The following is a 12,838-nucleotide window of genomic DNA, read 5'->3' as shown; positions in this document are numbered from 1 at the left end:
CCACCGCTATGACGACATCAGCCCCCCTCCTGTGGGCCCTGTACCTGCCTCGAGTGGGTGGCGCTGAAGAGCTTGGAGAACCAAAGAAGGAACTGCATAGCAGATGCCACTGGTTATGAAGGGCGAGTGGATGGGGCGCGGGTCAAACAGATTTGGGTGATTGCACACTTTGCGGAGCTGCATGAGGATGTTAATGACACTCATGAAGTGACCGCTGGCCAGAGTCTCCCTTGTCCTATGGAAAGGGGTGAATAGGTCACACAGTACGTTGCGATGAGGAGACACTAATAAGAGGTGGGGCAGATAACTTACGCTGCTTGTGCCATAAAGTCATCATACAGGAAGCGCTGGCGCTTGGATAGCCGGCAGTAGATGACATGCTCGTATTTTTTGGGCATCTGCTTTTCCACATCCAGTTTAATTCTACGGAGCAGGAATGGCCGTAACACCTGTGGATCACATGGGAAAAGCTGATAGTGCCAGGCCACAGTAAGGGGAGCCCGACCCTCAGCTGCTTCAGCTCTCAAACCTTGTGTAAGCGGCGCACCAGACCCTCGTTGTACTCTTGACTCCCCTCAATCATGCCAGTCAGGGGATTGGAGAACCATTCCTTAAACTCTCGGTGGGACTGGAAGACGTGAGGCATCAGAAAGTGCATGAGCGACCACAGCTCCATCAGCGAGTTCTGCAGCGGCGTCCCGGTGAGCAGCAGCCGCCTCTGACTGGGGAGAAGAGCAAACTCAGAACACAAAGCAGCCACCATGAGGACCACCGTGAGGCCATGAGGACCTCCGGCATCGCACTCTCGCTCCACTCACCTGTTGAAGTTCAGGAGACTCTGCCAGCGCTGAGACTTGAAGTTTTTGATGTTCTGAGCCTCATCCAGGATCAGATACTTCCAGTTCTTTCTGCGGAAAGCCTGGTGGTCTTGGAGCACGAGCTTGTACGAGGTGATGCACACATGGAAAGCGTTAGATTTTGTCCATCCCTATGAGAGGAGACATGGATAGTAGACATGGATGTGAGCATGACGAGTGCTGCGCTCCCCCAGCAGCCGCTCATCACCATCCACTCACCTGTCTCTTAAGTTTCCGCTCCTTCTGGGAGCCATAATATGTGAGAATTTTAAAACTTGGACACCAACGTTTAAGTTCCATTTCCCAATTTAAAATGACGCTGGTGGGAACGATAATGAGATGAGGACCCCAGTTACCTGGAAGAGACGAGAAGGTGTAGCTGCTGCCGGTGTGAAGCACAGTAAGTGGCCACCGGTACTCACCTCGTTCACAAGCCAAGTGTGCCAGCAGCGAGATGGTCTGGATGGTCTTCCCAAGCCCCATCTCATCTGCCAGGATCCCATTCAGCTTCTTCTCATACATGGTGACAAGCCACTCCAGGCCGATGTGCTGGTACTCCCGCAGCTCTCCGCGGAGCAAGAACGGAACCGATGTCTTTACCTGGAAGACAGGACAATGACAGCGTACAGCCAAGACCACCCAACTACAGCCCTAAGAGGAGCCAGGGGGTCCGCTCCATCATACAGCTTACAGCCAAGACCACCCAACTACAGCCCTAAGAGGAGCCAGGGGGTCCGCTCCATCATACAGCCAAGACCACCAAACTATAGCCCTAAGAGGAGCCAGGGGGTCCGCTCCATCATACAGCCAAGACCACCCAACTACAGCCCTAAGAGGAGCCAGGGGGTCCGCTCCATCATACAGCCAAGACCACCCAACTACAGCCCTAAGAGGAACCAGGGGGTCCGCTCCATCATACAGCCAAGACCACCCAACTACAGCCCTAAGAGGAGCCAGGGGGTCCGCTCCATCATACAGCCAAGACCACCCAACTACAGCCCTAAGAGGAGCCAGGGGGTCCGCTCCATCATACAGCCAAGACCACCAAACTACAGCCCTAAGAGGAGCCAGGGGGTCCGCTCCATCATACAGCTTACAGCCAAGACCACCCAACTACAGCCCTAAGAGGAGCCAGGGGGTCCGCTCCATCATACAGCTTACAGCCAAGACCACCCAACTACAGCCCTAAGAGGAGCCAGGGGGTCCGCTCCATCATACAGCCAAGACCACCCAACTACAGCCCTAAGAGGAGCCAGGGGGTCCGCTCCATCATACAGCCAAGACCACCCAACTACAGCCCTAAGAGGAACCAGGGGGTCCGCTCCATCATACAGCCAAGACCACCCAACTACAGCCCTAAGAGGAGCCAGGGGGTCCGCTCCATCATACAGCTTACAGCCAAGACCACCCAACTACAGCCCTAAGAGGAGCCAGGGGGTCCGCTCCATCATACAGCCAAGACCACCAAACTACAGCCCTAAGAGGAGCCAGGGGGTCTGCTCCATCATACAGCCAAGACCACCCAACTACAGCCCTAAGAGGAGCCAGGGGGTCCGCTCCATCATAGAGCTTACAGCCAAGACCACCCAACTACAGCCCTAAGAGGAGCCAGGGGGTCCGCTCCATCATACAGCCAAGACCACCCAACTACAACCCTAAGAGGAGCCAGGGGGTCCGCTCCATCATACAGCTTACAGCCAAGACCACCCAACTACAGCCCTAAGAGGAGCCAGGGGGTCCGCTCCATCATACAGCCAAGACCACCCAACTACAGCCCTAAGAGGAGCCAGGGGGTCCGCTCCATCATACAGCCAAGACCACCCAACTACAGCCCTAAGAGGAACCAGGGGGTCCGCTCCATCATACAGCCAAGATCACCCAACTACAACCCTAAGAGGAGCCAGGGGGTCCGCTCCATCATACAGCTTACACCCAAGACCACCCAACTACAGCCCTAAGAGGAGCCAGGGGGTCCGCTCCATCATACAGCCAAGACCACCAAACTACAGCCCTAAGAGGAGCCAGGGGGTCTGCTCCATCATACAGCCAAGATCACCCAACTACAGCCCTAAGAGGAGCCAGGGGGTCCGCTCCATCATACAGCCAAAACCACTCAACTACAGCCCTAAGAGGAGCCAGGGGGTCCGCTCCATCATACAGCCAAGACCACCCAACTACAGCCCTAAGAGGAGCCAGGGGGTCCGCTCCATCATACAGCCAAGACCACCCAACTACAGCCCTAAGAGGAGCCAGGGGGTCCGCTCCATCATACAGCCAAGACCACCCAACTACAGCCCTAAGAGGAACCAGGGGGTCCGCTCCATCATACAGCCAAGACCACCCAACTACAGCCCTAAGAGGAGCCAGGGGGTCCGCTCCATCATACAGCTTACAGCCAAGACCACCCAACTACAGCCCTAAGAGGAGCCAGGGGGTCCGCTCCATCATACAGCCAAGACCACCAAACTACAGCCCTAAGAGGAGCCAGGGGGTCTGCTCCATCATACAGCCAAGACCACCCAACTACAGCCCTAAGAGGAGCCAGGGGGTCCGCTCCATCATAGAGCTTACAGCCAAGACCACCCAACTACAGCCCTAAGAGGAGCCAGGGGGTCCGCTCCATCATACAGCCAAGACCACCCAACTACAACCCTAAGAGGAGCCAGGGGGTCCGCTCCATCATACAGCTTACAGCCAAGACCACCCAACTACAGCCCTAAGAGGAGCCAGGGGGTCCGCTCCATCATACAGCCAAGACCACCCAACTACAGCCTTAAGAGGAGCCAGGGGGTCCGCTCCATCATACAGCCAAGACCACCCAACTACAGCCCTAAGAGGAGCCAGGGGGTCCGCTCCATCATACAGCCAAGATCACCCAACTACAACCCTAAGAGGAGCCAGGGGGTCCGCTCCATCATACAGCTTACAGCCAAGACCACCCAACTACAGCCCTAAGAGGAGCCAGGGGGTCCGCTCCATCATACAGCCAAGATCACCCAACTACAACCCTAAGAGGAGCCAGGGGGTCCGCTCCATCATACAGCTTACACCCAAGACCACCCAACTACAGCCCTAAGAGGAACCAGGGGGTCCGCTCCATCATACAGCCAAGACCACCCAACTACAGCCCTAAGAGGAGCCAGGGGGTCCGCTCCATCATACAGCTTACAGCCAAGACCACCCAACTACAGCCCTAAGAGGAGCCAGGGGGTCCGCTCCATCATACAGCCAAGACCACCAAACTACAGCCCTAAGAGGAGCCAGGGGGTCTGCTCCATCATACAGCCAAGACCACCCAACTACAGCCCTAAGAGGAGCCAGGGGGTCCGCTCCATCATAGAGCTTACAGCCAAGACCACCCAACTACAGCCCTAAGAGGAGCCAGGGGGTCCGCTCCATCATACAGCCAAGACCACCCAACTACAACCCTAAGAGGAGCCAGGGGGTCCGCTCCATCATACAGCTTACAGCCAAGACCACCCAACTACATCCCTAAGAGGAGCCAGGGGGTCCGCTCCATCATACAGCCAAGACCACCCAACTACAGCCCTAAGAGGAGCCAGGGGGTCCGCTCCATCATACAGCCAAGACCACCCAACTACAGCCCTAAGAGGAACCAGGGGGTCCGCTCCATCATACAGCCAAGATCACCCAACTACAACCCTAAGAGGAGCCAGGGGGTCCGCTCCATCATACAGCTTACACCCAAGACCACCCAACTACAGCCCTAAGAGGAGCCAGGGGGTCCGCTCCATCATACAGCCAAGACCACCAAACTACAGCCCTAAGAGGAGCCAGGGGGTCTGCTCCATCATACAGCCAAGATCACCCAACTACAGCCCTAAGAGGAGCCAGGGGGTCCGCTCCATCATACAGCCAAAACCACTCAACTACAGCCCTAAGAGGAGCCAGGGGGTCCGCTCCATCATACAGCCAAGACCACCCAACTACAGCCCTAAGAGGAACCAGGGGGTCCGCTCCATCATACAGCCAAGACCACCCAACTACAGCCCTAAGAGGAGCCAGGGGGTCCGCTCCATCATACAGCTTACAGCCAAGACCACCCAACTACAGCCCTAAGAGGAGCAAGGGGGTCCGCTCCATCATACAGCCAAGACCACCAAACTACAGCCCTAAGAGGAGCCAGGGGGTCTGCTCCATCATACAGCCAAGACCACCCAACTACAGCCCTAAGAGGAGCCAGGGGGTCCGCTCCATCATAGAGCTTACAGCCAAGACCACCCAACTACAGCCCTAAGAGGAGCCAGGGGGTCCGCTCCATCATACAGCCAAGACCACCCAACTACAACCCTAAGAGGAGCCAGGGGGTCCGCTCCATCATACAGCTTACAGCCAAGACCACCCAACTACAGCCCTAAGAGGAGCCAGGGGGTCCGCTCCATCATACAGCCAAGACCACCCAACTACAGCCTTAAGAGGAGCCAGGGGGTCCGCTCCATCATACAGCCAAGACCACCCAACTACAGCCCTAAGAGGAGCCAGGGGGTCCGCTCCATCATACAGCCAAGATCACCCAACTACAACCCTAAGAGGAGCCAGGGGGTCCGCTCCATCATACAGCTTACACCCAAGACCACCCAACTACAGCCCTAAGAGGAGCCAGGGGGTCCGCTCCATCATACAGCCAAGACCACCAAACTACAGCCCTAAGAGGAGCCAGGGGGTCTGCTCCATCATACAGCCAAGATCACCCAACTACAGCCCTAAGAGGAGCCAGGGGGTCCACTCCATCATACAGCCAAAACCACTCAACTACAGCCCTAAGAGGAGCCAGGGGGTCCGCTCCATCATACAGCCAAGACCACCCAACTACAGCCCTAAGAGGAGCCAGGGGGTCCGCTCCATCATACAGCCAAGACCACCCAACTACAGCCCTAAGAGGAGCCAGGGGGTCCGCTCCATCATACAGCCAAGACCACCCAACTACAGCCCTAAGAGGAACCAGGGGGTCCGCTCCATCATACAGCCAAGACCACCCAACTACAGCCCTAAGAGGAGCCAGGGGGTCCGCTCCATCATACAGCTTACAGCCAAGACCACCCAACTACAGCCCTAAGAGGAGCCAGGGGGTCCGCTCCATCATACAGCCAAGACCACCAAACTACAGCCCTAAGAGGAGCCAGGGGGTCTGCTCCATCATACAGCCAAGACCACCCAACTACAGCCCTAAGAGGAGCCAGGGGGTCCGCTCCATCATAGAGCTTACAGCCAAGACCACCCAACTACAGCCCTAAGAGGAGCCAGGGGGTCCGCTCCATCATACAGCCAAGACCACCCAACTACAACCCTAAGAGGAGCCAGGGGGTCCGCTCCATCATACAGCTTACAGCCAAGACCACCCAACTACAGCCCTAAGAGGAGCCAGGGGGTCCGCTCCATCATACAGCCAAGACCACCCAACTACAGCCCTAAGAGGAGCCAGGGGGTCCGCTCCATCATACAGCCAAGACCACCCAACTACAGCCCTAAGAGGAACCAGGGGGTCCGCTCCATCATACAGCCAAGACCACCCAACTACAGCCCTAAGAGGAAACAGGGGGTCCGCTCCATCATACAGCCAAGACCACCCAACTACAGCCCTAAGAGGAGCCAGGGGGTCCGCTCCATCATACAGCCAAGACCACCCAACTACAACCCTAAGAGGAGCCAGGGGGTCCGCTCCATCATACAGCCAAGACCACCCAACTACAACCCTAAGAGGAGCCAGGGGGTCCGCTCCATCATACAGCTTACACCCAAGACCACCCAACTACAGCCCTAAGAGGAGCCAGGGGGTCCGCTCCATCATACAGCCAAGACCACCAAACTACAGCCCTAAGAGGAGCCAGGGGGTCTGCTCCATCATACAGCCAAGATCACCCAACTACAGCCCTAAGAGGAGCCAGGGGGTCCGCTCCATCATACAGCCAAAACCACTCAACTACAGCCCTAAGAGGAGCCAGGGGGTCCGCTCCATCATACAGCCAAGACCACCCAACTACAGCCCTAAGAGGAGCCAGGGGGTCCGCTCCATCATACAGCCAAGACCACCCAACTACAGCCCTAAGAGGAGCCAGGGGGTCCGCTCCATCATACAGCCAAGACCACCCAACTACAACCCTAAGAGGAGCCAGGGGGTCCGCTCCATCATACAGCCAAGACCACCCAACTACAGCCCTAAGAGGAAACAGGGGGTCCGCTCCATCATACAGCCAAGACCACCCAACTACAGCCCTAAGAGGAGCCAGGGGGTCCGCTCCATCTTACAGCCAAGACCACCCAACTACAGCCCTAAGAGGAGCCAGGGGGTCCGCTCCATCATACAGCTTACAGCCAAGACCACCCAACTACAGCCCTAAGAGGAGCCAGGGGGTCCGCTCCATCATACAGCCAAGACCACCCAACTACAGCCCTAAGAGGAGCCAGGGGGTCCGATCCATCATGCAGCCAAAACCACCCAACTACAGCCCTAAGAGGAGCCAGGGGGTCCGCTCCATCATACAGCAAAGACCACCCAACTACAGCCCTAAGAGGAGCCAGGGGGTCCGCTCCATCATACAGCCAAGACCACCCAACTACAGCCCTAAGAGGAACCAGGGGGTCCGCTCCATCATACAGCCAAGATCACCCAACTACAACCCTAAGAGGAGCCAGGGGGTCCGCTCCATCATACAGCTTACAGCCAAGACCACCCAACTACAGCCCTAAGAGGAGCCAGGGGGTCCGCTCCATCATACAGCCAAGACCACCCAACTACAGCCCTAAGAGGAGCCAGGGGGTCCGCTCCATCATACAGCCAAGACCACCAAACTACAGCCCTAAGAGGAAACAGGGGGTCCGCTCCATCATACAGCTTACAGCTAAGACCACCAAACTACAGCCCTAAGAGGAGCCAGGGGGTCCGCTCCATCATACAGCCAAGACCACCCAACTACAGCCCTAAGAGGAGCCAGGGGGTCCGCTCCATCATACAGCTTACAGCCAAAAGCACCCAACTACAGCCCTAAGAGGAACCAGGGGGTCCGCTCCATCATACAGCCAAGACCACCCAACTACAGCCCTAAGAGGAGCTAGGGGGTCCGCTCCATCATACAGCCAAGACCACCAAACAACAGCCCTAAGAGGAAACAGGGGCTCCGCTCCATCATACAGCGAAGACCACCCAACTACAACCCTAAGAGGAGCCAGGGGGTCCGCTCCATCATACAGCTTACAGCCAAGACCACCCAACTACAGCCCTAAGAGGAAACAGGGTGTCCGCTGCATCATACAGCTTACAGCCAAGACCACCCAACTACAGCCCTAAGAGGAGCCAGGGGGTCCGCTCCATCATACAGCCAAGACCACCAAACTACAACCCTAAGAGGAAACAGGGGGTCCGCTCCATCATACAGCTTACAGCCAAGACCACCCAACTACAGCCCTAAGAAGAAACAGGGTGTCCGCTCCATCATAGAGCCAAGACCACCCAACTACAGCCCTAAGAGGAAACAGGAGGTCCGCTCCATCATACAGCTTACAGCCAAGACCACCCAACTACAGCCCTAAGAGGAGCCAGAGGGGTCCGCTCCATAATACAGCCAAGACCACCCAACTACAGCCCTAAGAGGAGCCAGGGGGTCCGCTCCAACTACAGCCCTAAGAGGAGCCAGGGGGTCCGCTCCATCATACAGCCAAGACCACCCAACTACAGCCCTAAGAGGAAACAGGGGGTCCGCTCCATCATACAGCTTACAGCCCAGAACACCCAACTACAGCCCTAAGAGGAGCCAGGGGGTCGGCTCCATCATACAGCCAAGACCACCCAACTACAGCCCTAAGAGGAGCCAGGGGGTCCGCTCCATCATACAGCCAAGACCACCCAACTACAGCCCTAAGAGGAGCCAGGGGGTCCGCTCCATCATACAGATTACAGCCAAGACCACCCAACTACAGCCCTAAGAGGAGCCAGGGGGTCCGCTCCATCATACAGCCAAGACCACCCAACTACAGCCCTAAGAGGAACCAGGGGGTCCGCTCCATCATACAGCTTACAGCCAAGACCACCCAACTACAGCCCTAAGAGGAGCCAGGGGGTCCGCTCCATCATACAGCCAAGAACACCCAACTACAGCCCTAAGAGGAACCAGGGGGTCCGCTCCATCATACAGCCAAGACCACCCAACTACAGCCCTAAGAGGAGCCAGGGGGTCCGCTCCATCATACAGCCAAGACCACCCAACTACAGCCCTAAGAGGAACCAGGGGGTCCGCTCCATCATACAGCCAAGATCACCCAACTACAACCCTAAGAGGAGCCAGGGGGTCCGCTCCATCATACAGCTTACAGCCAAGACCACCCAACTACAGCCCTAAGAGGAGCCAGGGGGTCCGCTCCATCATACAGCCAAGACCACCCAACTACAGCCCTAAGAGGAGCCAGGGGGTCCGCTCCATCATACAGCCAAGACCACCAAACTACAGCCCTAAGAGGAAACAGGGGGTCCGCTCCATCATACAGCTTACAGCTAAGACCACCAAACTACAGCCCTAAGAGGAGCCAGGGGGTCCGCTCCATCATACAGCCAAGACCACCCAACTACAGCCCTAAGAGGAGCCAGGGGGTCCGCTCCATCATACAGCTTACAGCCAAAAGCACCCAACTACAGCCCTAAGAGGAACCAGGGGGTCCGCTCCATCATACAGCCAAGACCACCCAACTACAGCCCTAAGAGGAGCTAGGGGGTCCGCTCCATCATACAGCCAAGACCACCAAACAACAGCCCTAAGAGGAAACAGGGGCTCCGCTCCATCATACAGCGAAGACCACCCAACTACAACCCTAAGAGGAGCCAGGGGGTCCGCTCCATCATACAGCTTACAGCCAAGACCACCCAACTACAGCCCTAAGAGGAAACAGGGTGTCCGCTGCATCATACAGCTTACAGCCAAGACCACCCAACTACAGCCCTAAGAGGAGCCAGGGGGTCCGCTCCATCATACAGCCAAGACCACCAAACTACAACCCTAAGAGGAAACAGGGGGTCCGCTCCATCATACAGCTTACAGCCAAGACCACCCAACTACAGCCCTAAGAAGAAACAGGGTGTCCGCTCCATCATACAGCCAAGACCACCCAACTACAGCCCTAAGAGGAAACAGGAGGTCCGCTCCATCATACAGCTTACAGCCAAGACCACCCAACTACAGCCCTAAGAGGAGCCAGAGGGGTCCGCTCCATAATACAGCCAAGACCACCCAACTACAGCCCTAAGAGGAGCCAGGGGGTCCGCTCCAACTACAGCCCTAAGAGGAGCCAGGGGGTCCGCTCCATCATACAGCCAAGACCACCCAACTACAGCCCTAAGAGGAAACAGGGGGTCCGCTCCATCATACAGCTTACAGCCCAGAACACCCAACTACAGCCCTAAGAGGAGCCAGGGGGTCGGCTCCATCATACAGCCAAGACCACCCAACTACAGCCCTAAGAGGAGCCAGGGGGTCCGCTCCATCATACAGCCAAGACCACCCAACTACAGCCCTAAGAGGAGCCAGGGGGTCCGCTCCATCATACAGATTACAGCCAAGACCACCCAACTACAGCCCTAAGAGGAGCCAGGGGGTCCGCTCCATCATACAGCCAAGACCACCCAACTACAGCCCTAAGAGGAACCAGGGGGTCCGCTCCATCATACAGCTTACAGCCAAGACCACCCAACTACAGCCCTAAGAGGAGCCAGGGGGTCCGCTCCATCATACAGCCAAGAACACCCAACTACAGCCCTAAGAGGAACCAGGGGGTCCGCTCCATCATACAGCCAAGACCACCCAACTACAGCCCTAAGAGGAGCCAGGGGGTCCGCTCCATCATACAGCCAAGACCACCCAAATACAGCCCTAAGAGGAAACAGGGGGTCCGTTCCATCATACAGCCAAGACCACCCAACTACAGCCCTAAGAGGAGCCAGGGGGTCCGCTCCATCATACAGCCAAGACCACCCAAATACAGCCCTAAGAGGAAACAGGGGGTCCGCTCCATCATACAGCCAAGACCACCCAACTACAGCCCTAAGAGGAGCCAGGGGGTCCGCTCCATCATACAGCTTACAGCCAAGACCACCCAACTACAGCCCTAAGAGGAGCCAGGGGGTCCGCTCCATCATACAGCCAAGACCACCCAACTACAGCCCTAAGAGGAGCCAGGGGGTCCGCTCCATCATACAGCCAAGACCACCCAACTACAGCCCTAAGAGGAAACAGGGGGTCCACTCCATCATACAGCTTACAGCCAAGACCACCCAACTACAGCCCTAAGAGGAGCCAGGGGGTCCGCTCCATCATACAGCTACGACCACCCAACTACAGCCCTAAGAGGAGCCAGGGGGTCCGCTCCATCATACAGCCAAGACCACCAAACTACAGCCCTAAGAGGAAACAGGGGGTCCGCTCCATCATACAGCTTACAGCCAAGACCACCCAACTACAGCCCTAAGAGGAGCCAGGGGGTCCGCTCCATCATACAGCTAAGACCACCCAACTACAGCCCTAAGAGGAGCCAGGGGGTCCGCTCCATCATACAGCAAAGACCACCAAACTATAGCCCTAAGAGGAAACAGGGGGTCCGCTCCATCATACAGCTAAGACCACCAAACTAAATCCCTAAGAGGAGCCAGGGGGTCCGCTCCATCATACAGCTTACAGCCAAGAGCACCCAACTACAGCCCTAAGAGGAACCAGGGGGTCCGATCCATCATATAGCCAAGACCACCCAACTACAGCCCTAAGAGGAGCCAGGGGGTCCGCTCCATCATACAGCCAAGACCACCCAACTACAGCCCTAAGAGGAGCCAGGGGGTCCGCTCCATCATACAGCTTACAGCCAAGACCACCCAACTACAGCCCTAAGAGGAAACAGGGGGTCCGCTCCATCATACAGCCAAGACCACCAAACTACAACCCTAAGAGGAAACAGGGGGTCCGCTCCATCATACAGCTTACAGCCAAGACCACCCAACTACAGCCCTAAGAGGAGCCAGGGGGTCCGCTCCATCATACAGCCAAGACCACCCAACTACAGCCCTAAGAGGAGCCAGGGGGTCCGCTCCAACTACAGCCCTAAGAGGAGCCAGGGGGTCCGCTCCATCATACAGCCAAGACCACCCAACTACAGCCCTAAGAGGAAACAGGGGGTCCGCTCCATCATACAGCTTACAGCCCAGAACACCCAACTACAGCCCTAAAAGGAGCCAGGGGGTCGGCTCCATCATACAGCCAAGACCACCCAACTACAGCCCTAAGAGGAACCAGGGGGTCCGCTCCATCATACAGCCAAGACCACCCAACTACAGCCCTAAGAGGAGCCAGGGGGTCCGCTCCATCATACAGCCAAGACCACCCAACTACAGCCCTAAGAGGAGCCAGGGGGTCCGCTCCATCATACAGCCAAGACCACCCAACTACAGCCCTAAGAGGAGCCAGGGGGTCCGCTCCATCATACAGCCAAGACCACCCAACTACAACCCTAAGAGGAACCAAGGGGTCCGCTCCATCATACAGCCAAGACCACCCAACTACAACCCTAAGAGGAGCCAGGGGGTCCGCTCCATCATACGGTTTACAGCCAAGACCACCCAACTACAGCCCTAAGAGGAGCCAGGGGGTCCGCTCCATCATACAGCCAAGACCACCAAACTACAACCCTAAGAGGAAACAGGGGGTCCGCTCCATCATACAGCCAAGACCACCCAACTACAGCCCTAAGAGGAGCCAGGGGTTCCGCTCCATCATACAGCCAAGACCACCCAACTACAACCCTAAGAGGAGCCAGGGGGTCCGCTCCATCATACAGCCAAGACCACCCAACTACAGCCCTAAGAGGAGCCAGGGGGTCCGCTCCATCATACAGCCAAGACCACCAAACTACAGCCCTAAGAGGAAACAGGGGGTCCGCTCCATCATACAGCCAAGACCACCCAACTACAACCCTAAGAGGAGCCAGGGGGT

General features: G+C 56.9%; 1 protein-coding gene across 3 annotated transcripts in view; it reads right to left on the bottom strand.

Moving 5' to 3' along the window:
* SRCAP (Snf2 related CREBBP activator protein) overlaps positions 1 to 12,838 on the bottom strand; it is a 59,616-nt gene that overhangs the window by 18,594 nt on the left and 28,184 nt on the right. For all 3 annotated transcript variants that reach the window (XM_072131587.1, XM_072131588.1, XM_072131589.1), the window contains exons 12-17: positions 1,280 to 1,457; positions 1,077 to 1,213; positions 819 to 988; positions 530 to 722; positions 313 to 449; positions 49 to 235 (exon numbers count right to left, since the gene is read on the bottom strand). In XM_072131587.1, coding sequence (XP_071987688.1) covers positions 49 to 235; positions 313 to 449; positions 530 to 722; positions 819 to 988; positions 1,077 to 1,213; positions 1,280 to 1,457 — 1,002 coding nt within the window. The remainder of the gene's footprint in view (positions 1 to 48; positions 236 to 312; positions 450 to 529; positions 723 to 818; positions 989 to 1,076; positions 1,214 to 1,279; positions 1,458 to 12,838) is intronic.

The sequence above is a fragment of the Engystomops pustulosus genome, unplaced genomic scaffold (genome assembly GCF_040894005.1).
Source record: "Engystomops pustulosus unplaced genomic scaffold, aEngPut4.maternal MAT_SCAFFOLD_97, whole genome shotgun sequence".
Lineage (NCBI taxonomy): Eukaryota > Metazoa > Chordata > Amphibia > Anura > Leptodactylidae > Engystomops > Engystomops pustulosus.
Note: the sequence above shows the minus strand (reverse complement) of the source record. Positions and strands in the feature narration are given on the sequence as shown.